The sequence below is a fragment of the Diplotaxodon limnothrissa genome, linkage group LG15 (genome assembly GCF_057381915.1).
Source record: "Diplotaxodon limnothrissa isolate DT_005_m linkage group LG15, D_limnothrissa_male_GT1.1, whole genome shotgun sequence".
NCBI classification, from domain to species: Eukaryota; Metazoa; Chordata; class Actinopteri; order Cichliformes; family Cichlidae; genus Diplotaxodon; species Diplotaxodon limnothrissa.
Window position 1 is genome coordinate 28,264,990 of NC_140610.1, and position 24,813 is coordinate 28,289,802.

The 24,813-nt window shown below is 45.5% G+C and overlaps 3 protein-coding genes across 3 annotated transcripts; 2 read left to right on the forward strand and 1 right to left on the reverse strand.

The window, feature by feature from the left end:
• The first annotated feature begins 466 nt into the window (after positions 1-466).
• On the forward strand, positions 467-3,218 carry LOC146617705 (uncharacterized). Its single transcript, XM_085372968.1, has 4 exons — positions 467-1,152; positions 1,469-1,476; positions 2,029-2,156; positions 2,439-3,218. Exons 1-4 carry the CDS (start codon positions 557-559, stop codon positions 3,045-3,047), a joined length of 1,341 nt encoding a protein of 446 aa, XP_085229094.1. The 5' UTR covers positions 467-556; the 3' UTR covers positions 3,048-3,218.
• Positions 3,219-3,933: 715 nt separating this feature from the next.
• Positions 3,934-6,386, reverse strand: LOC146617706 (uncharacterized). Its single transcript, XM_085373512.1, has 5 exons — positions 6,205-6,386; positions 5,779-5,870; positions 5,206-5,400; positions 5,041-5,117; positions 3,934-4,783 (listed from the first exon to the last, which is right to left on the reverse strand). Exons 1-5 carry the CDS (start codon positions 6,353-6,355, stop codon positions 3,934-3,936), a joined length of 1,365 nt encoding a protein of 454 aa, XP_085229638.1. The 5' UTR covers positions 6,356-6,386.
• Positions 6,387-13,829: 7,443 nt separating this feature from the next.
• LOC146617707 (uncharacterized) lies at positions 13,830-15,375 on the forward strand. Its single transcript, XM_085373514.1, has 3 exons — positions 13,830-14,247; positions 14,666-14,825; positions 15,275-15,375. The coding sequence occupies exons 1-3, from the start codon at positions 13,906-13,908 to the stop codon at positions 15,373-15,375; spliced, it is 603 nt and encodes a 200-aa protein (XP_085229640.1). The 5' UTR covers positions 13,830-13,905.
• The last annotated feature ends 9,438 nt before the right edge of the window (positions 15,376-24,813 follow it).

The following is a 24,813-nucleotide window of genomic DNA, read 5'->3' on the forward strand; positions in this document are numbered from 1 at the left end:
GATTAAGTTCATCTTTGAGCTACGGACTTATTTTCTGCACTAACGGTAAGAACTTTTTGACTTAATTTGAATCCCTAAGTATAAATGAAATGTTTACAAAGTTATGATGCTGCAAAGTAATGTATGGCACAAGTGCTGGCGAACTGTTTCCTAGCACTCAGGCAAGGCTAAGCTAGTTTAAATTTTTAGGTAATGTTGGATTTAGCCAATTTTCAGTTTGAAAGCATTTTCTGGTGTCCTGTATACTGCTTAACTAGCACCAAAATTAATTACTGCGTGTACTTAACATCAAGTTGTACTTAAACATTATCTTGGTTTTTCTCTATGATTAGTATTAATAAAGGACTGTATTAGACCAATTTAACAAAGTTCTAGTTTTTTAGGAGGAATATGGGAGGGTATTTTCACTATCAGAGCAACCAAAATTGCTTTGGTGTTGTCTTTATAGACTACTTGCACTAGGGCATGTGACGTATTTCCGTTTCCAAATAGTACCGCTTGTGCGTTTCCGGTACGTTTGCTTATCTATCGGTAGCTATGCTAATGTCGCTTCAGAATGAGTATAAAAAGGAAAGTATTTAAAACAGAACATTTTCAAAAACAGGAGAAGAAATACTCCGAGCATTGCTGTGTCCCACTTTGTTCAGCTTCAGCCAAATTTAACGGCATACTAAGTTTTCATGCCTTTCCGACCCATTCCGACTTGAGAAGACAATGGCTGGTAAATATACGCCGGGATCATTTCACGATTACCTCTCACACCAGGGTCTGCTGCAGACACTTTGCCAGTGATCAACTCATAGAGCCAACAACCCTCGATGGTCGAAGGCGGCTTATTAAAGGTGCCGTACCAACACTTTTTGAGTGGAATGGCTATAAAGTTGAACCACCGCGGCGTAGTGTTTGGGAGAGAATGGAGCGACGCCCTGAACTAGTTCCTCCTGACGATCAAGAAGAGCACAGTCTTACAAGAGATCATGACTACTGCTCAGTCCCTGAGCCATCTGCATTGGACATATCTGCATCAGCTGCAGAAGACCTGTCCGAAGACGTGGAGACTCTGAGGAAGGAAATACAGGAGTTACGTGTCCAGCGAGAATTTGGGTTACAGCGTTTTGCTGGCTCCGACACTGACATCCGATTCTATACCAGGTACATCTAAGTTCTATTCAAGCTAACTGTTTAAAATATACCAAGGTCACCATCAGTTAAATTTCGAAAGTTTTTCCAGTCTTAATGAAAACAAAATAGAAATTTACTTTTTCTCTGCTGATTGTATGTTTTATGTAGATGCTTTAGTATTTAAACAATATCCTAATGCTACAGGTAAAATACAACACCAAATACTCTTAATCAGACTATTTTATACAGCATTCCATTAGCATATTTGTCACAGTTCACATTATTTTTATGTCAGTGTGTAATGTTAATTAATGATTGACATGATGTATGTCTCTCTCGTGAATAGATTTCCAAGCTAAGATAAGATAAGATAAGATAAGATAGAACTTTATTAATCCCTCGGGTGGGTTCCTCTGGGAAATTCGACTTCCAAAAAAAGCACAGCAACGACCAAAGTTACAGTTACAGAACTGTTATATATATATATATACACACACACACACACACACACACACACACACACACACACACACACACACACACACACACACATATATAAATACAGAGACAAATATAAATAAAATATACAAAGGGGATAAATAGAATAAATAGGAATAAAAAATAAAAATACAAGTGAATTGCACATTTCAAGTATTGAGTCTATTGCACTGTTGACTATTTACAAAAAGTATTGCACAAGGTATTGTACAGTGAGGTGCAGAGGCACTACAGCTTAGTTGTTCCCCCCCTCCTTTGTCCTCCTGTTTCCCCTCCCTCTCCCCTCCAGAGAGGAGTTAAACAGTCTGATGGCGTGTGGGACAAAGGAGTTTTTAAGTCTGTTAGTTCTTGTCTTGGGGAGAAGCAACCTGTCACTGAACAGACTCTTCTGGTTGTTTATGGCCGTGTGCTATGATCATTTGATGGCATTCTGGGTTTTGATTGAGCCTTGCATCTATAAAATGATCCGGGTTTCAAGAGCCAAGTCAGCTGCCAATCGGAACGAAGAAGTGTTGACACCTGCACGCACATCAACAGTAGGTTATGGGTTTGTTGGTAGTTAGAACTAGAGGTGTAATGTTATTGTATTTATGTACAATAACATTACTTTATGTACAGTAGCATACATACACAGGTGTATGTATGCTAGACTCAGTATCCTTTACATACATACACCTGTGCACTACAGCACCTCATTGTTTACCCCATGGTACAGTATGGTATGCCTAACCATTACAAAACATTTAGCCAAGAAAAGAATAATTTTACTAGTTCATAGCTTAAGGAGTAACATTTTCCCTTTTGTTTTCACCTTCCAGAGGCAGCTGCTACAGCCAATTGATGAGTTTTTTCTTTTCCTGGTTTTCCTGTCAGTTGGTTTGAAGGAGAGGGACCTGGCACACCGATTTAACATACACCAGTCCACAGTGAGCCGCATTATTGCAACATGGACAAATTTTCTTGCCACTGCACTGGGGTCTCAGTGCATCTGGCTTACACGTGAAGAAGTGCAAGCTTACCTCCCTGAGGAATTCAAAGATTTCTCAGACACCCAGATGATCCTTGACTGTACAGAGCTGAGGTGTCAGACACCATCCTCACCACTTCTCCAAAGTGAAATGTACTCTTCGTACAAATCCCACTGTACGATGAAAGCCCTGGTTGGCATAGCTCCACATGGTCCAGTGACATTCATCTCTAATCTGTATGCTGGTTCGGTTAGTGACAAGGAACTATTCAAACAATCAGGCATTGCTGAGAAGTTGACTGAAGACATGGCAGTGATGGTAGATAAGGGCTTCCTAATCACTGATTGTTGTAAATGCAAAGTGTACTGCCCACCTTTTCTATCTAAGCAGAAGCAGATGCCAGCATACCAGGTTAAGGAGACGCAGGCCATAGCCAGACTCAGGGTACATGTGGAGTGAGTCATTAGGAGGATCAAACAGAACAAACTTTTTGATAGCATCATTACCATGTCACATGTTTATAATATCAACCAACTGTTTGCAGTGGCATGTATGCTGTCAAATTACCAGAACACAGCATTAGTTAAAAAATGGGTTAAGTGAGACAAGATGGATTTTTCCCAAGACACCAGTGCCAGTACAAGTAACCTATGGAAAATGACCTGCAGCTGAGGCCACTACAGTTGAATTTCTTCCTTCTCAGCTGACAATACTTGATTACAGAACTGGTACTTGAGTGCCGATAGTTGAGTTTCAGTTATTGATAATTCAAATTCATTGCAAATGTTTAATGTTAATAATACTGTTTAATTATACTACTATTATTACTATTCAGATTCAACAAAACTATTTATCAAAATTATAAAGTAAATCACTAAATCGTTTTAAAACCATAAGTGACACTGAACTTTTGTAACATCAAAAATACCATTTGTCATTTTCTACAGTTCAGTTGTGTTATTGTCTAAATGTATATCAGTATGCTAGGCATGGAGTTTTAAATACTTACCATGTAAATAAGTTCTGCACAAATTCAATGTTTTAATGTGTGTTTTTAAAAATTAAATTGATGCCATTGCTTAAATAACAGTTTATTGATGTCACATAAAAGTAACATGTAACAACAAAAGAATTCATGAAATATATTGAAAATAAAACATCAGTTATTTTGTTCCAGCCAGCCTGAAGGATCTGTTTTTCTTTTTGCTGTTTTCACTGTTCATTTTTTCAAACACGGGTATCTTGGCATATATATGTAAAAAAAGAAATAGTCTGCCTTTTCTCTGATTGCATTGTGCACATCTATATCCATGTATATTCTTTGCACTAGGTAGTCCTCTTGTGCTCACACAACAAAGTCACACCACTGCATCCCACTGATGAGCAGTTGTCCTTGCACTTGCCAGTAATATGCGTGGCTCTTTTTTAGTTTAGGGGTACCACATTCCATCTGCACATATTTGCAGTCAATAAAGTTTTGTACATTGGGACATTTGAATTCGACGAAGCCAAACTGGGGGTATTCATTGGGGTCAAAAACAACACCATCAGGAGATGCAGCAAGCCAGGGGGCAATGGGGTGAATGACCAGACCACAGGGTGAGTAGTTAACATTCATTAGCCTACTATACTCTGCTGCTATTGCAGGCTCCATCTCAGTTCCTCTCCTCATGTCTGCTGTCTGCCTTGTTCCCTTCAATATACGCTCTGCTAGTGACTCGGCCGAGCTCTGGCCTCTGACGTGACACACCTCCCGAAACCTAGAGGCAGTCACTCTGGGCCTGCGGAGCTGATGCCACTCAGACGAAGAGCTTTGCTCACGTGTAGCTTCCTCTATTTTGTGAGCCATTTCCAGAGTTACAGACAAGCTTTTCAGATGCAGAAGCTCTTCTTCTGAGCACACAAACACACAATCTGATGGCAAGATGTCATACCCCTCCAGAGGCAAGTGCGGTGTTGGTGGTGCATCGCGGTGTAGTGTGATGTACCGGGTTGTCAAAACCGGCTGCTGATATGACAGAACACTGCCCTCCTGCACCAGCCCAAAGGCACTTTCCACAAGGGGCTTGTCAGGTCTCATGTTCATTGTGGTCACAAGTGGCCTGTCCTCAATATTAAATTTTGCATATGCCTCCGTTATTCTGAACAAGCAGGGATCTGGTAACGGACCCACCATGCCTCTGTAGAAGCCACTCCTAAAGAAAACATCAATGACAATAATGTAAGGGAGAAGGTTATTATACTGAACAACAACTAAACTAAAAACTAAAAGGTGTAAAACAGTGGTGCATAAGTTAGAGACTGGGATGTATATGTACATGACTGAGTTAGCCGTCTTCAGAAAGTGTAATGTTGTATGTAAATTAATTACCTATTCTGACACATGTATGTATGAAAAAATTAGCAACATACATTTGTAACACATGAAACCAAATTTTACAAATGTAATTACCGTACTCCAGTCTGGGCCATCCTATTTGGTACTGGCTTAGTGAAGATCATGGAGTTGATGGGTCCTGGCCTCACACCCTAACAGAAGACACATTTACTATGGATGGTGTTGCTGTTCATATGTAAACATGGACTAATTCAAAAACTTTAACCTCATTTAAATTACCACTGTCCGTGGCTTGTGCCATTGCTGTTCAGATTCCGTGCAGCTATGCACAGGGGGGACAACCGGCACTCTGAGTTGTGAGTAGTGTGCTGTTTGGAAGAGCAATGCCACTGTGTGATTGCACATAACAGCGCCTGCCACACAGGAGCACTGGCTATGTGTCAGTATCACCGGCGATGAATCCAGAAGCTTAATCTAAGAAGAAAGAACGAAAATTAAAAATGTAACATCTTCATGGAAGAGCCGAACAGGAACATAGTTCAGTGTTATGGTTACGTACCCTCCTGAATGCTTAGTGTTTCCTTCTCTCCCTATTAAAACAACTTAACCATGCTTGATAACTGTAATAACTTAGATTGTGTATATTTGCAGTATTAACTTGTTGTCAAATGTTTCTGATCACCCAAACACACGTTGATTTAACTATCTGACTAGTCAAATTAGGAGTGATAAAGCAGGGAGACAAGGAAAACATTCAAGTTGATGGGCCTTTAGGAATGAACTTAACTAATGCTTAAATGAACTGAACCCCACAGAACGGGGATTAACAACTTTACACAGCTTCCTGCCTACACTTAGTCTGTGTGGTGCCTCACTCTTCCTCATCGACCTGTAGCACAGGGCTCTCACACCGACCTCCCCTGACAACCTGTCTTTATTGGACACTGAATAAAGATACAAGTACCATTAGCATTATTTCTGTATTACTCATTTCAGCATGTCTTAAACATATATATTTTACACTTAGCAAGAGTAGCATTAGGTAGTTAACTACCTCCATAGTTAGCCAACTACCTAACGCTAATATAACAGTGTCTAACAACAAAAGTGACATTAGTTAAGAAAACCTCAACTATAGTTTAGGACGACATAAAACACCGTTTAAGAAAACATGTAATGTAGAGAACTGACATCAAATGAAGGACATAGCGGAGTAACGTAGCGTTTGCATTTGACGTTAGCTAGCGTTTCTTTGTCGGTTAATTTACGTTTTCTTACCTTCGTAGTTGTGTATATATGATGCAGCATATAACTTAAATCCTTTATCTAATTTGCTGGCGGGGGTACTCGTCACTCTGCAAATCCGATGAACATCGGTGATGTTCAATTTTGGGAGCTCTTGTAGGCATCGAGTGTAGAACGTCGCCATGGTTTAACCGCACCGGAAGCACTGGAGCAGGACTACATAGAACGCGGAAGTGTTAGTGCAAGTAGTCCATTAGCTTCATTCCTCACGGCTAAGTGAGGAGGGTAGGCCATGGCCATGAGCAACTAGTCCCCAGCTTTTGCCCCTGTGTCAGGAGCATGCACAGCAGTCAGAGAGGCAGATCAGTGAGCACTCTATTTCTGTAGAAGACATAATCATCATTTTTCTTGCCATTGTTCTCATTTTTCCAGAAAAAGCAAAAAAGAAAATATAGGTATTCTTGATTTGTTTGGGGTTTTTTTTTTATACACACTTTAGTATGCAACTTTATATGTGTAGTTGTTTTAGTGAGAACTTCATCAGAAATACTGTACTGACTCAAGAATCTGCCTCTTACTGTTGTGCAAGCTCTGTACATGAGGGAAACTGATTATTTAAGCAGAACTGGTCGGTCTTGTTAGGGCCACAGTGCCAACTCCTTTTACTATGATTGCTGTGGCCCTCCTTTTTTCCTTTTTGTAATGTATATTTGGCTAGAATCTACACATTTATTTATTTATAAAAAAGAAAAGCAATTGCTCTTTGGATGTGGTCCTAAAGATCTGTGATCTTTAAGTGTTTGTCTGATGCCTTATTTGTGCATGCGCGCTGTTATTTTAATTTGTTTCATTATGGCTTAAATTTGTTTGAATTTTGTGCATGCTCCTTTATCAGCCTTCCTGCATGGACAGCTTGTGTGGTTATTGGCCAGGAGGGTTTGCAATTATCTCAAAACTTGAGATGTTTGTTGTTTTGATTATGACTATGGCTACTTATAAATTGCATAGTCACACTATTACAATAATATGTTATTAATATCTGTATATTGGTTTGATTTTGCTGTTGGACAGTGGAGTGAATAGTAGCAAGGGTTATGTGTGATTTCTTTCTTTCTTTATTTTTACAGACTTTGACATAAGAACAGTGTATATTTCAAAATTCATTTCTATTTAAAATTTGATGCATGCCAGAAATATACTAGTAGGAATCTTTTTTTGAGTTTGTAACAATTAGAATTGTTACTTTATAAAGTGATGTCAGGGTCTTTTATTGTAATACAACAGCTTTTAAGGCTGGTGTAAGCATCACAGCAGATGTCTTTATGCCAAAGTAACTGAGGATAAAACACAGAAAAAAGGAGATTTTCCTAGAGTGGCTTTTTAAATCAGATAGCCTTAGAAATATTCTGCAGTTGAACAAAAACTGAAGAAAACCATGAATCAATATATGAACATTACCTGATGCTGCTGCTGAAGTAAAGCAGAGCAAAGTTACAGAAATTTTTTTTAGAGGTTTTATTAGTGAACAAGGTGAGTTTTTTGCAATTTGGCACAAAAAACAACTGACAACAGCGCTAAGCACAACTGTACACTGATGTATAATAAGCAAGGGAATAATGTGGAAAACATATTTCAGATGGGGAAACTTTTCTTGAAGTATACTACGAGAGAGCTGTGCAAGAAGTATGATGTTTTGTTTTGGTTTTTTTTGTCTTTTTTTCAATCGTGGTGGAAACAAGACAGGAAGAGGGAATTAATGACAGTATTTGTCATGGTCCCTGTGCCCCGCTGGTCAATCCTCTATGGGGCAATATGTTTGTGCTTTGTTTGCTCTCTCGCCCTCTCTCTCTCACTCTCTCTCTCTCTCGCCACGGCGATGCTCACTGCGGGCTCCCGCTGCTGGCCCACACACCTGCTCATCACCACACCGGCCGCTGATCCCAGCTGATTACTGCACTACTTAGATGGCGAGTCTGCACTAGTCTTCGCTGGATCGTTGAGCTATCAGTGTCAGTTAGACTTGTGTTTCTGCTAACCTGTACCTTGAGAATTTCTTATAATTATCCTGCTAACCCGACGTTTTGTGTGTAGATCATTTTTGGAACCCGATGCGGAGAGGAGTGATTGAGGGGGAACATTTTTGTACAGAAAGTGTGGAACACCCTTCTCCCAACCCTGTTTCCCACGGACCCTGGCGACCCGGACCCGTTTCCCCTGCACGTTGTATATAGCCACTTGGTGTATGTGTTCACTGTAAATAAACGCACTGTCCTTCGCTTAAAGGAAAACCCTGGCCTGCGCCTGAGTCTCTTTCGGAAACCTTATCAGAACGATCCAGCCATTATGGACTCAGCAGGACAGGACCCCGTGGGCCGGGCTCTGGCCGCCCAGGAAGCCGCGCTGGCCCGCCATGAACAAATGCTCGGGCAGCTACGGCAGGATGTCGCCGCATTGACCCTGGCGGTGGCGCAGTTAATACCGCTGGAGGGAAATGCGCAACCAGGGAATCCCCAGCCACCCAGCCCGGCTCCCCAGGCGGCACCGCCCGCCGTAGCGTCAGGTAGCTCACCGCGGGTCGGTACGCCAACTGACGGACCTTTACCCACACCGGAACCATTCTCGGGTGAGTCTGACAAATGTGCCGGATTTTTGGCTCAGGTGTCTCTGACGTTTCGCGAGCTGCAGCGTTTTCATAGCAACGATGGGGCGAAGATCACTTATTTAGTTCAACTTCTGAGGGGCCGTGCACTAAAGTGGGCCCAGGTTGTGTTAAACTCTGATCCTGTCATCACCTACGCTGACTTTCTCTCCAAATTTAAGAGTGTGTTTAACCCAGGCACCGGGGCAGAGGCCGATGCTCTCCGTCTCCTCAACTTCAAACAAGGTAGGAGAAGCATGTCTGAATACGCTATCGACTTCTGGATTCTGGCAGAAGAGGCAGGGTGGAATCAGGAGGCGCTACGGAGCACGTTGCTGAACAATATCAGAGAAGAATTAAGGGACGAGCTAATCATGCGTGATCTCCCTGCCTCCTTTATTGAGCTAATGTCCCTGTGCATTAAGGTGGATGAGCGGCTACGGGCTCGCCGGTCGCAGCGGAACTACAACTTCCATGAGGCTGCGGGAGTCTCTGGCACCGGCGCCATGGCGGATGCCGGCCCCTCCCGGACTCACGAGAGTGGGGATGGAGAGGAACCCATGCAGCTGGGCGGCTCCCATCTCACCGCGGCGGAGCGTCAGCGCAGGATTACGGCTGGTGAGTGCCTCTATTGTGGTCACAGGGGACATGTTGTGGCTACCTGCCCTTCGCGGGCAAAAGGGCGCGCCCGCCAGTGATGGTAGGAGTACTGGTGGGCGAGCTGAGCCAGGAAGAAGCTCCTCCCCGTTTAACACTACCGGCCACGCTTTCCATTCACTCTAAGAGCCGCTCCCTATCGGTGTTGATCGACTCTGGGGCGGAACAAAACTTTATTGACTGTCAGTTAGCCCGGCAACTTGGGTTACTATTGGAACCCCTGCCTCATGCCTTACGTGTTACGGCGTTGTCAGGTCAACGCCTTCCAGACATCACTCTGGTGACGGAGCCTGTCGAGCTCACCCTCTCTGGCAATCATTCTGAAGAAATCTGTTTTTTGGTGTTTAAAGCAACTCGCACTCCACTAGTTCTCGGCCATCCTTGGCTACAGCAGCACAACCCTCACATAGATTGGCTAAAGGGGCGTGTCACTGGGTGGGGGGAGGACTGCCACATGACCTGCCTTAAAGCTGCCTCGCCTCCAAGCACTGAAACGCCCTCTCCTGGGGAATTGAAATCAGCTGATTTAACTAATGTGCCCTCTGTTTATCACGACCTAGCTGAGGTGTTTCAAAAGGCCCGCGCCCAGTCACTTCCTCCGCATAGGCCCTATGACTGTGCTATCGAACTGCTCCCGGGAGCTCCTTTACCCACCAGTCGGCTATATAGCATCTCACTTCCAGAACGAGACGCTATGGACAAGTACATCACGGAATCCCTGGCTGCCGGCCTCATTCGGGCCTCCACCTCTCCAGTCGCGGCAGGCTTCTTCTTTGTCGAAAAGAAGGATAAAACCCTCCGGCCATGCATCGACTATTGCGGATTAAACAACATCACAGTAAAAAATAAATACCCTCTGCCGCTCCTCAGTTCGGCCTTCGAGCTCCTCCAGGGGGCTACTGTTTTCACCAAACTGGATTTGCGAAACGCATACCATCTGGTTCGCATCCGTGAGGGCGATGAGTGGAAGACCGCCTTCAACACCCACCTCGGCCACTTCGAGTACCTTGTCATGCCCTTTGGTCTCACTAACGCCCCTGCGGTGTTCCAAGCCCTGGTGAATGACGTGCTCAGAGACTTCATTAACCGTTTTGTTTTTGTCTATCTAGATGACATCCTGATCTTTTCCAGAAACCAATCCGAGCACGAGACCCATGTCAGACAGGTCCTGCAACGACTCCTCGAAAACCGATTGTTCGTCAAAGGAGAAAAGTGTGAGTTCCACATCTCCACCGTCGCATTCCTGGGGTACATAATCGACCAAGGAAATCTCCGCCCGGACCCTGTGAAGGTAAAAGCCGTTGTTGAGTGGCCGGAACCTCCTAATAGGCACCAACTGCAACGTTTCCTTGGGTTTGCCAACTTTTACCGGCGGTTCATTCGGGACTTCAGCCGAGTTGCCTTGCCGCTGACCCAGCTAACCTCTCCCAAGCTTCCTTTTCAGTTGAACAAAGAAGCTCAGGTAGCTTTCCAAGAACTGAAGAAACGATTCGCCTCAGCCCCCATCCTGATCCAACCCGACCTCATGCAGCCATTTGTGGTCGAGGTCGACGCGTCCGACTCAGGGGTTGGAGCGGTTCTGTCGCAACGAAAGGACGGTAAGCTCCACCCTTGTGCCTTCTTCTCCCGCCGTCTGTCCCCTGCAGAGAGAAACTATGATGTCGGGGATCGGGAACTGCTGGCGATAAAACTAGCCCTGGAGGAGTGGCGGCACTGGTTGGAGGCACGGCTCAGCCTTTCCTCGTCTGGACAGACCACAAGAACCTGGCATACCTGCAATCAGCTAAGAGGCTCAACGCCCGACAGGCCAGGTGGGCCCTGTTTTTCACCCGTTTCCACTTCTCCATCTCTTACAGACCCGGTTCCCAGAATGTCAAACCCGACGCCCTGTCCCGTCAGTTCTCAGTCTCGGAGGACGCCACTGAGCCCGCTCCCGTTCTCCCCGCCACCTGTGTCGTGGGCACCATCTCCTGGGGGATCGAAGCAGCCATTCGGGAGGCTCAGGTGTCGGAACCGGATCCGGGAGGTGGGCCAGCCCAACGGCTCTACGTCCCTCAATCAGTACGTTCTCAAGTACTTCAATGGGCCCACACTGCCCGCTTTACCTGCCACCCAGGGGTCCACCGCACTATCAACTTCCTCCAGCGCTGCTTCTGGTGGCCTTCTCTGACTAAGGACGCTCGGGAGTACGTCTCCGCCTGCGCGACCTGTGCCCTCCTTCCAGGCCCCCTCCGCCCGCCCGGCTTGTGGACGGCTTGCCCGCCTATTCCATCACGCGGATTATGGACTCTCGCCGCAGCGGGCGTGGCTTCCAGTACCTTGTGGACTGGGAGGGCTATGGCATTGAGGAGCGGTCCTGGGTTCCGCGGGCCGCTGTCCTGGACGAGCGTATGCTGCGGGCCTTCCATCTGTCTCATCCTGGTAAGCCTGGTGGGTCGCCGGGGGGCTCCCGTTGAGGGGGGGGTACTGTCATGGTCCCTGTGCCCCGCTGGTCAATCCTCTATGGGGCAATATGTTTGTGGTTTGTTTGCTCTCTCGCCCTCTCTCTCACTCTCTCTCTCTCTCGCCACGGCGATGCTCACTGCGGGCTCCCGCTGCTGGCCCACACACCTGCTCATCACCACACCGGCCGCTGATCCCAGCTGATTACTGCACTACTTAGATGGCGAGTCTGCACTAGTCTTCGCTGGATCGTTGAGCTATCAGTGTCAGTTAGACTTGTGTTTCTGCTAACCTGTACCTTGAGAATTTCTTATAATTATCCTGCTAACCAGACGTTTTGTGTGTAGATCATTTTTGGAACCCGATGCGGAGAGGAGTGATTGAGGGGGAACGTTTTTGTACAGAAAGTGTGGAACACCCTTCTCCCAACCCTGTTTCCCACGGACCCTGGCGACCCGGACCCGTTTCCCCTGCACGTTGTATATAGCCACTTGGTGTATGTGTTCACTGTAAATAAACGCACTGTCCTTCGCTTAAAGGAAAACCCTGGCCTGCGCCTGAGTCTCTTTCGGAAACCTTATCAGTATTTATCAAATGTGAAGCGTAGTTTGGATCTTCTTTTGCTGCTGGTTCAGTTAATTTTGAATTTTGATTGGAGAGTGATGAAACCTGGAGCTTCAGAATCTGTGAGCTGTCTTTCAGAAAGCAATGGAGCAATCTCAGAGGACAAAGAGCTCAGAAAGTTGTTGAACATTTTAGTTTCGTTTCACAGTAAAATGAGTCAGAGCATCATCAGGACTTAATATTGTACTCTGATTCTTTTGAGAATAAAACACTTGAGGAAGAGCACTACGATTGCGATGAACATGCTAAAGATTATGTTATCATGAAATTTCTGTTGACTAAAGGACTGATGAAACTTTGTGCTATGGCCAGCAAAGAGCACCAGGTTGGGGTGTCACTTTGAACGAGCTGGGTGTGGGATATGGGGGTAATGCGCAAGCTTATTTATCTTTGGTTAAAAAGTCCCCGAAAATGCAGACAGTCTATGCAAATTCTAACTGATTTCAGCATTCATGGTTTCTGTCAGGCAATATCTTCCTTAAAGTTTTGCAAGGAAACCAAGGTCTCTCATTGAAATTAGCACGTAGAAAGCAACTGAATTGAGACAAGTTTTGCTTTACACAAGCCCAGTTCTACTGAATAATATACCAAGCCAAATGTATAGATACTTTATACTGTTATCTGTATCTACAAGAATTCATCTAAGTCCTGATTTGTATATTGATAACTGACTGTGATTATGCAGAGGATGTTTTGAAGCAGTTTGTGAAAGATTTTGCTTTGATTTATGGTCTTGACTTTGTTGGTTATAATATACATTCTTTAATACACCTAGCTCAAGATGTACGGAAGTTTGGCCCTTTAGACAGCATTTCCTGCTTCCCATTAGAAACCTTCCTTGGTGGAATTTATTTGGATTCTGGAAGCAGATTGGGAAAGGGAAGCGGAAAAGGAGGTAATTGTGTTGAAAACACCTTAAAAGCAAAAATTAGAAACCTTCCTTGGTGGAATTTATTTGGATTCTGGAAGCAGATTGGGAAAGGGAAGCGGAAAAGGAGGTAATTGTGTTGAAAACACCTTAAAAGCAAAAATTTATTGAGATTATAAGAAAAAAAAAACCTGACAGTTTCTTTAGCAGACACTTGCCTTGCTGCTCATCAGGTTCAGATATGATTTCAAAATAGCGCTTTATAATTTGTTGACTTTTAAAAATCTGTTTTAGACTTTTTTTTGATGCCATTATATACATTAATGTTTTTAGTTTGTAGGACTAACCAGTACCCTAAATTATGTGTTTGGATTATTATTTATTTGTGTGTGTATGTTTGTTGTATTTTGTTTGTTTGTTTGTTTTAAGGCCAGTGATCCCGTCGAGCTCTGATGAGGATTGGGACAACACTGCGGAACAGCCAGAGACCTCACCACCATCAGCAATGGAGAATAGACATTCAAGTGAAACTCACTTCCTGAACATCACTCATCCATTTGTTCAGCCGCTACAACCCTCAACTCCTTCACCTGTGGTTTCACAACCAGTTCCAAGACAACTTCTACAAGCCACCAATACGAGCATGTTTGTACGTGTTCTAACCCTCCTGGAAGACATTAAGGACACTCAGAGGGTCCACAGTCGAATGCTACAGTCTCTCCTTACACAACGTGATGGACCAGTTGCTGCAGTATTACCCGAGGGTGCTGTATTTCCCATCCGGACAGTAGCAGATGTGGCAGCACTGGAGCAAAAACTGGCAGACCCTGTCTTCCTAAAAGAAGTGGTAAATAATAATGATGTAATAACAATATTCAATGATTAATGCCTCAATCAGTCTGTGTTTCATGCTAGCAGTTATGATCAAGGAAAGTTGCTGTTTGTTCGAACATGGTCAGTGCAATGAAGGAGTGGAAGGAGAGCTGAACAAAAGTTGCTATTTTTGTTAATAAAATAACTTCTCCAAACATTACCTAGTTATAAGTTGTGCCATGCCAAACCCAAAACTTAAGAAATTACTTTTGGTGAATCATTTAGCTCTTTGCATTCACATCAGACAGTGTTTGACTTTGACACCTAACTCTTTCTCAGTCAATTAGCATCAATATTATAGAGCCTAATTACTGTGTAGCTGTGCTTGCTTTCTTTTAGGTGTGACTGATGGTACTACTGTCAGTAAAATTATTGTCCTTCCGTGTCCTAAGGTTGCTGTTGTGGCAGAGATCAGAGGGAGCACTGTTGATGAAGCCACAAGAAGAATGATGGCCTTCATTATGGACAATGCTCTTTCCAGGCAATATAACTTCGTTGGGTGCCATGCAAAGCGGGAATTTCGAGGGCTTAAAGTTTTTGAAGTGCTATATGGTAAGTTCATTAGTTGTAAGATATTTTGTTGATGTTTGAATAACGGATGCTCACTACAGCTGCAGTCATTCAGAAACAACTTTTCTCTCCACCATTGTGAGCGGCTAGCTTCGCAATAACAGAAGTTTGACTTGATTGACGCGGGAATGTTCCCAGTTAGCCTAGCGGTCAGCAAGGAGGCTTCAGCGGTGCATTATGGGATCTGTAGTTTGTATATTATTAGCGCCTCATATCGCCGGGCCATGCATAACAATAATAGTACATCTATATAAAATGATCTTGCGGGCCGGATATAAATGTATGCCGGGCCGGATGTGGCCCGCAGGCCTTGACTTTGACACGTGGTTTAGATAGACTGTACAAATTGTGGAGATGAAACCATCAGCTCATGTTGTTCTGGAGGTTGGTGGCTGCTGGCAGGAATGACCACGTTTCTTTCTGGCTTGTAGCATACTTGAAGAAGTCTCTCACTAAACAGTTTTTTGGTTGCTCACAGAATGTGAATAAGCTCCAGGAACTCCAGAGCCAGCCTCTATTTTTTCCAGTGTAATTAGTAACACACTGATTTATCTGATGGCCCTATTTTTGATTTACATGAAAATAGGGCTGCCACAAACGATTATTTTGATAGTCGACTAGTCACCGATTATTTTTGCGATTATTCGACTAATCAGATCATCATCCATTGGACGTAAAACTACAGCTTATTGCACCAGCAGCATCTGCTCTTATATAACTATCATTAGCTTACAGCTTTAAGTGTTTAAGGTCTGTGCTAACTAAAAATAAAGACAAGATGATAGTTTATTAAATTTTAATGAAATTTGCAGATTGTTTCGGTGAAGTTTAATAAACTCCTTGCTATCTAAAATATAACAGGACACCGGAGTATATTCTGGAGCATCTCACACTTCTGATAATCAGTTGTCTGCTTGACGTTTATTCAGCTGTGTAAAAACTATAACTTTAATGTCAGACAAACTGATTTACTCAGGAACAAATAAAATACTAAAAAAAAAAGCCAAACAATAACATTTTAAGTTATCTAAGTGACTCATATATATTTAACCTGAGTAGCGAAAGACAGCGGTGGGTTTGAAAACGATTTGCGGGGAGTCCGGTGTTCTCACGGCGCTAGTGAGCCTAGCCCCCGGCTCGCTAACGAGCTAGTGGGTAACAGATGTCTCCGAAAACGTCGGAGCGCTTTTGAAAATATGTGGTGTCCTGATAAACTGAGCAGATATTTGAGGTTTACACAGCTACATTCTCGCCTGAGAATATGTTAAACGTTTATTTTGTGACCCAGAAAGAATAATAAGAGTAACATTAAAACTAACTAGCTGCCGCCATTGTTGGAAACTGCGCTGGGCCGCGCTATGAATTCTGGGACACAGCTGCTTCTTCTTCTTCTTCGGGGTTTAACGGTAGCTGGCATCCTTGTACATGCAATGCTGCCATCTTCTGTTTCAGTCCGTTATTACACTCTTAAATCCTGCCACTTATTCCTGCGTCTTTTGTGATCTTACAAAGCTTCAAACGACGCGTCGACTATTAAATCAGTCGTCGACGATTTTGATAGTCGACGTAATCGTGACTAGTCGACAAATCGTGGCAGCCCTACATGAAAATTATTGGCGCCCGCCTGGCACACACCTCAAGAAGTGGAATCTGTTTTCTCCTTGGTAGATGTAGCCCTTGTTACATTTTACTATTTTGTTTTGTGTTCATTATGAGGTGCTGTACCATGCAAAAAACTGGTTAACCACTTGCCTGTTCTAAGCTCTGTGCCAATCACTGAGACAGCCCACAACACCAGTTATCATTGTAACTATGTAGACATCTTTTAAACATTTGTCTTAAATGTTTTAAGGTAAAATGTTTCACATTAATTTAATTTTTGAGTGCCTACTTGGTAAATCATTTTGTAAATAGCTTTTCTGTTTCCATGAATACTCATGGTCTTCAAAGAGTTCAATGTAGGAGGTCAAACAACTTGAACAGCACAACCTCCAAAACAACTTCAGTACTATCGCAAATCTGATTTTGTTTGTGAAAATGCACTAATTTTTTATTTTTTTTTATTTCTTTCAGGACCAATGGATTGGTGAATGAGTGAGAAGCTGTGGTTTGCTGCATTTGTTTTTCCTTTAAACTGTATAACATTTATTTGTTATTGTTTTGTGTATACTGTGGACATTTTTGTCAACTTGTTCTCCAAACAAAAAATGTATTATATAAAAAAGCATACTGTTTTAAAATTTCATAGTAATCAGTATTAATAAAAAAGATAAACTGGCTTTGTTGTACAGGTGATTTAAATTATAGCTTACTTACATTATCCAAAATTCCATCTGGGCAAACACACTTGGGGCCACCATGGAAACTGACGACAAAAATAGCTGGGTCTCAGGTTGGTAACCCAAGTGGGCCCCAAGTATCAGACCTGCTTCTATCCATCTGGGCCCCATACTCATTTATTGTCTGGGGCTGATTTGGGACCCATCATTAACCCATCTGGGAAAACACATTTGGGGCCATCATGGAAACTGAGGACAAAAGTAGCTGGGTGCCAGGTGGGTAACCCAAGTGGGCCCCAACCATCAGACCCGCTTCTACCCATCTGGGCCCCATACTCATTTGTTGGCTGGGCCTGATTTGGGGCCCATCCGGGTCCCATCAATAATCCATCTGGGCAAACACATTTGGGGCCACCATGGAAACTGAGGACAAAATTAGCTGGGTCCTAGGTGGGTAACCCAAGTGGGCCCTAAATATCAGATCTGCTTCTACCCATCTGGGCCCCACATATTTTTTTTGACTGGGCCTGATTTGGGGCTTATCTGGGACCCAGCATAAACCCATCTAGGAAAACACATTTGGGGCCACCATGGAAACTGAGGACAAAATTAGCTGGACCCCAGTTGGGTTTCCCAAGTGGGCCCCAAATATTAGCCCTGCTGCTCCCTATTTGGGCCCCACATATGTGTGTTGACTGGGTTGCTATCTTAAATATAACAGGACACTGGCGTAAATTCTCAACCGTCTCACATTTCTGTTTAATCAGTTTTCTGTTTGACGTTTATTCAGCGGTGAAAAAACCAAGGAGGAATCCACCCGGGGGATTAATAAAGTTTTATTTTATTTAATTTAATCTAATAACTTTAATCTCAGCCAAACCGGTTTACTCACGAACAAATAAAACACTGAAAAAAGACAAACAATAACATTTTTAGGTTGTCTAAGTGACTTATATATTCGTTCAACACCTGGGGGACCAATATAAACAATATTGGTCCCCCAGGACACACACGTCCTTCAAATTCGGGGAAAAGGAGGACGCATTTGTCGGCTGCATTCGGAGGAGTCTACAAATTTGGACAGCCTTCGGCGCGTCGCTGTGACGTAATCGGTCTACAAATGCGGCCTCAGGAGGATGCAGCCCATGAATTTGGACACGACAAGCGTTAATTGGAACACAGCCTATGAATTTGGACAGCCTTTGGCTGCAGACAGAGGAGAGCTTTGACCAGGTACCAAAGCAAATCATTCGTACTGTACAAATAATGTAAATATGACGGTGTATCACAAAAGATTTATATCAAACGGATCACTTGGCCCATATTACGTTACTTGCTCTTCGAGTGAATCAACAAATGGCAAAATGAAAAGCCGAACAACAACAATGCTGTCTTTTTTAGAGAGTCTTAGCTTACATGTGTTTTTATTTCATATTTCCAGTTGTTACCCTCCGCGACTGAATAAAGCACTTTAAATTGGTTTCAGTTATGTACTGATGAACACAACAATAAGGGGCTTCTTTCAAAGAAAAATCTCAGGTAGATGTTATTTTATATATTGTGGAGGTAAGCATCAACGACACAGAGCTCTCAGTTCTCACTCCTTCTTTATTCCTCTCCAACATCAACTGCACATATCGCGCCACAAAACACAGGAACACACTTCGTTAATACTGGGTGTGAGTGGAGCCCTCTAGTGGTCCACCATACATGCCCCCACCGAACACCCAGCAGAACTAGTCCAGGACCCGGGGCTTAAGCAAACGGCCGGAACGGCTGAACCGGGGGGGTGGGGAACTGACAGAGGGCAACCCATCATATGGTGGACGCAGCGGAGTCCTATGGGCATCGTGCCTGGTATCGAAACACGGGGGGGGCTCTCAGGTAAGAATTCCCTTGGGACCCGGAGGGGTTGGCTGAGGACCAGTTCAGCTGGGGAAACCCTGAGGTCTTCTTTAACCGCAATTCCACCAAAACCCACAGAAGACGGTCAACCCAGTCGCCATCTGTTAAGGAAGCCCGGAGTGACCTTAAGTGACCGGTGAAACCGCTCGCGCATCCCGTTAGCTTGCGGGTGGTATGCTGGACCTTGACCCCCAGGCCGTCAGCCATAGCAGACCAAAGCTCAGAAACAAACTGGGGCCCCCTGTCCGAGGTAATGTTAGCAGGGGGACCGAAACGCGAAACCAACGTTGACAAAAATGCTCTGGCCACCCTCACCGCTGTCGTGGATGCCAGGGGTACCATCTCCGGCCACCTGGTCGTGCGGTCCACCACAGTAAGATGCGTGAAACCCTGTGACTGCGGCAAGGGACCAACCGTGAACGTGATCGAAACGCCTACCGGGGACACGGAAAGGTTTGAGGGGTGCCTGCGTGTGCCGCTGGATTTTCGAGCGTTGGCATAGGATACAAGCTGCCGCCCATTCTTTCATCGTTTCGCGAAGGCCCAGCCAAAAGAACCTGGCGCTGACCAGCTTGACTGAGGCCCGGACGTCGGGATGAGAGAGGGCATGCACCAAGTCAAAAACACGACGCCACGAAAGAGGAACCACCAGGCGGGGGTGACACACCGGGGTGTCCTCCACTACGAGGCCCGTTTTCGTTGACTGAAGGGCAAGGACGTCCAGGTCAGCATGTTGCTCGGCGGACATGGCAGCGTAGTTGAAGCCGACATACTCCGGGGAAACCAACACACGTGAGAGACAGTCAGTGACGTGATTGGACTTACCAGCCACACGCTGAATGTGGGTGGTAAACTCTGAAATGGCCGCCAACTGGCGCTGCTGGCGTGCGCTCCATGGGTCAGAGACCTTGGACATCGCAAACGTCAAAGGTTTGTGGTCAACGTACGCAGTAAAGTTGCGACCCTCGAGGAAAAAACAAAAATATTGTGTCGCGAGGTGCAGGGCCAGCAACTCCCTGTCAAAAACACTGTACTTGCATTCAGCATCCCGGAGCGTACAACTGAAAAAGGCGAGCGGTTGCCAGAGACCTGAAACCCGCTGTTCCAACACCCCACCCACTGCCACGTCGGACACGTCGGTGGTCAACGCGATCTCCGCCGACGGAAGCGGGTGGGCCAGCAGGGCTGCGTCAGCCAGCGCAGACTTGGCTGCGGAAAACGCCTGGACGCGTTCCGGCAGCCAGTCAACAGGATCTTTGGCTGTTTTACCTTTTAAGGCAGCATAGAGCGGCTGTAGCAGATGGGCAGCTCTGGGGAGAAAGCGGTCGTAAAAGTGTATCATCCCCAAGAACTCCTGCAACGCTTTAACCGACGTGGGACGCGGAAAAGCCGAAACGGCCTGGACTCGGTCGGGCAACGGAACCAAACCTTCAGCAGAAATGCGGTGCCCGAGGAAATCCAGAACAGGCAACCCAAACTGGCACTTGGAAGGGTTGATGATCAGGCCGTACGCTGCCAAACGCTGGAAAACCTGGCACAGATTGGACTCGTGCTGGCTCGCTGAGCAGCTGGCCACCAATATATCATCCAGATAAACAAAAACGAACGGCAGCCCACGCAAAACGGAGTCCATCAGCCGCTGAAAGGTCTGGGCGGCACCTTTCAGGCCAAATGGCATGTGCAAAAACTCGAACAAGCTGAAGGGGGTAATGACAGCGGTTTTAGGAATGTCTTCGTCGCGCACGGGAACTTGGTGATACCCCCACACAAGTCAATTTTAGAAAAAATCGAGGTTCCGGCGAGATTGGCAGAAAAATCCTGAATGTAGGGGATGGGGTAAGGGTCATTCTCCGTGGCATTATTTAAACGGCGGAAATCTCAGCATTGCCGCCACCGACCGTCCAATTTGGGCACCATGTGAAGCGGAGAGGCCCATGCACTGTTCGAACGCTGTACAATGCTAAGGCGCTCCATGGCTGCAAACTCTTACCGAGCGACGGACAGTTTCGCGGGGTCGAGGCGGCGAGCACGTGCGATTACCGGGGGCCCGACCGTGGGAATATAGTGCTCAACCCCATGCTTCGTTACCGTGCTAGAGAAATTAGGGACAGACAGCGATGGAAACTCTAAAAGCAAACGCTGAAAAGCATCCCCGGAGGACTCTACATTAGCCCGAATCAGGGGCTCGGTGGCCCGAGTAAAACAGGGTAGCGAAGAAAACGAGAGAGCATCAATTAAATGTCTGTTAGCAACATCGAAAAGCAGTCCATGAGCACACAGAAAATCAGCACCTAAAATAGGTACAGAGCTAGCGGCAACAACAACCCGCTGGCGGGTCCGTTTCCCTGGACCGTGAAAGCGCAAGGTGGCAGGCAGCGCCAAAGCGCTGATGGTAGAAACAGATGCTCTTTCTGCGGTGCCAGCGTGTAGCAATCCCTGCCATCAGCAAGCAGGCGGATGCTCCGGGGGAGGCAGGGGGAGGCGTGGAAGGTGCTGCCGGCGGGTCCATAGCCAGGGCGTGAACGTCGAAAGTGCGGCTAGCCAGGAGAATGCGATCCGCTTCTTTAGCCAGGGAGCGATAATCCTTCGGAGGCAGAAGCGGGGAGTTTGCGAGGTGGGCGAAGAGGAATCCCCCGTCATCCAGCCCGAGCAACGATAGCATGTTCTCCATGAGCTCAAGAGCAGTACCGCCACCCAAGCCTGACAGGTTGAGGAGCTTTTCGGCTCCTTCAGCGTCGGAGAGGGCATAGCGCCAAAGAAGCAGCTCTTTAAGGGCAGCGTATTTCCCTTTGGCAGGTGGGTCCCGGAGGAGCGTCATCGCGCGACGGGTGGCCAGCGGGTCAAGCGAGGTCACCACATGGTGATACTTCGTATCGTCTGCCGAGATTCCGCGAAGGGCGAACTGAGCCTCCACGTGTACGAACCATGACGGGGGGTCATGGAGCCAAAAGTCTGGCAGTTTCAGTGCCAAAGCAAACGTAGCTGCAACAGGAGGCGGAGGTCCGGCGGCCGCTGATGCATCCATAGCGGAGTCTGCGTTATCTTCGACCCGTAGCATGCTCGAGTCAGGGTCACCAATGTGGAGGTAAGCATCAACGACACAGAGCTCTCAGTTCTCACTCCTTCTTTATTCCTCTCCAACATCAACTGCACATATCGCGCCACAAAACACAGGAACACACTTCGTTAACACTGGGTGTGAGTGGAGCCCTCTAGTGGTCCACCACAATATTATGCTTTGTATGTTGTTCAGTATTTTTCTATGCAAAACAAGAGGAATTTCAATAAACAGCAGTATATTCACAGTTGAAACCAGATATTTACATACACTTTAGGGAAAAAACATAAAAACTTTTTTTCTGTTAAACATCAATTTAGAGTAAACCTGTTTGTTTTAGATAAATAAATATTGAAAGATCTTTTGAATTAGTTAAATGTCAGAATAAAGAGAGAGAGAGCTGTCTCTTTTTTATCACTTTCATCAAATTTAGGAGTACATATACACTAAGTTTATTGTTAATTAATAAGATAACTCCAGACGATTCCATTCTGAGCTTCTGATAGGTTAGTAGAGTCCATGGGAGTAAATTGGTGACACACCTGTGGATGCATATAAGGCACACCCAAAACACAGAGCCTGTTTCTTTGTCATGGGAAAATCAAGAGATATCAACCAAAACACCAGGAAAAGAATTGTGGACCTCCATAAGTGTGGCTCAATTTTGAATACAATTTGGGTGCCATTTGCAATTAAGAAATACATACAATTTCTCTCTTTACTTTTAAATTTAACAAATATGTTTTTTTATATTTATCAATCTAAAAAAATAAACATTTAGTCCGATTTGATGTTTTACAATTAAAAAAGTGTTTGTGTTTTTATCTGAAGAGTATGTAAATATTAGGGGTGCAACAATACACAAAATTCACGGTTCGGTTCGGTTCGATAATTTGGTCACATGGTTCGATATTTTTTCAATACAAAAAAAAATGTTCATGTCTTTTTAATTTATCATTTATTAAAATTATAAATATATATTTTAACTCAAAAGTACAGTTTTTAAATTTAATGTTGCTGAAACAACAAAATAAAAATCTTTCTGATCTTTGGAAAATCACTCATCTTTGGAAAAGAGAGTTTATTTCAGAGAAATAGCTCTTTCCAAAATAAAAGCTATACTATACGCTTCTTCTGGGCTATATTCTCAGCAGCATATTTGTCAGGGTCCCTGTGCCTACCCGGTCGGCTCAGTACGGCTACATATGTTTTGTATTCCTTTTTTTCTTTTTCCCTGCTCTCTCCTCTCCCCTCTCTCCCTCCTCCCTCTGCCTGGGCGGAGCTTACCTGCGGGCTCCTGCCCTTGGCCCACGCACCTGTGGCTCATTACGAGTGGTCCGGCTCCTTTATAAGACGGCAGCCCTGTGTTTCTCGTCGCTGGACCGTTGCCGACTCTCGTTAGTGTTAACCCCAGCTCAGTTCGTTCTCGTGTTTCCCTAGCGATCTTCTTACAGTAACCTTTTGCTTCTCTGTGAATAGATTTCCCTGGACCTGCCCCTGTGTTACCTGAGCGATCAAGTGTGTGAGGATTGGAGCGAGCTTTTGTGTTTCTTGTGGAGTGTGAAGAGGAGCGTGGAGCGTGGATGGAGTGAGGACTTTGGAGCGTGTGTGGACTGCAAGTGTCTTTCCCCCCCCCTGTTCGTGTGTGGATTCCTGGAACCCGTCTTTTCCCCACTGTGTAAATAGATCACCTGGTGCTTCTGTAAATAAAAAACCTTTATTGTTCCCTACTCAGAGCCTGCGCGTGAGTCCGTTCAGTCCCGTTGTGACAGAACGGTCCAGCCACGATGGACTCAGCAGGCTCGGCGTCACCCGCCCCAGCCCCGGTCTCGTTGGATGAGCTGTTGCAGCGACACGAGCATATGTTGATGCGGCTCAGTGGAGACGTTGCCGCTTTGTCTCTGGCTCTCGCCCAGCGGACCCCGTTGACTGACTCTCCGCCCCCGCCAGCCTCTCCGGCAGACGAACCCATCCCGGGCGCGAGCGCGTCTCAGCCCGCGAGCGCGTCTCAGCCCGCAAGCGCGGCCCAAACTACACCTGTGGTCGTCGGGCATCAGCCTCCCTCTCCTGAACTGTTTCATGGTGAGTTGGATAAGTGTGCAGGATTTCTCACACAACTCACTTATTTTTTTCGTCAGCAAATTCACTGGTACCCTGGCGATGGAGATAAGATTTCCTTCTTTGTGCAACTGTTACGTGATCGCGCTCTACAGTGGGCCCAGGCAGTGCTACGATCCCACCCCGACATCTCCTACCCCGAGTTTTTGTCTAAGTTTAAGTGCGTTTTTGACAAAGGATCCGAGGCTGCCGCCGCCGCTCAACGCCTGTTAAATCTTAAACAAGGTAGACGCAGGATGTCGGATTATTCTGTCGATTTCTGGGTTTTGGCTGAGCAAACGGGGTGGGGGCAGGAGGCACTAAAGAGTGCCTTGCTTAATAACATCTGTGATGAATTAAAAGGCGAACTAATAATGCATGACCTGCCTGCCTCTCTTGACTCTCTAATGACTCTGTGCATTAAGTTAGATGATCGCCTTCAGGCTCGCAGAAACCTCCGGGGGCGGGCCTTTCAGGAGCCACGGGCGCTCTTGGGCCCACCAGCGGGGGAATGGAGGGCCCAACCCAGTGCTGCCCACAGTGGCGAGCTAAGCGAGGAAGGCGAGCAGCCCATGCAGCTGGGTCGCTCACGGCTAACACCCGCGGAACGTCAGCAACGCATGGTCTCTGG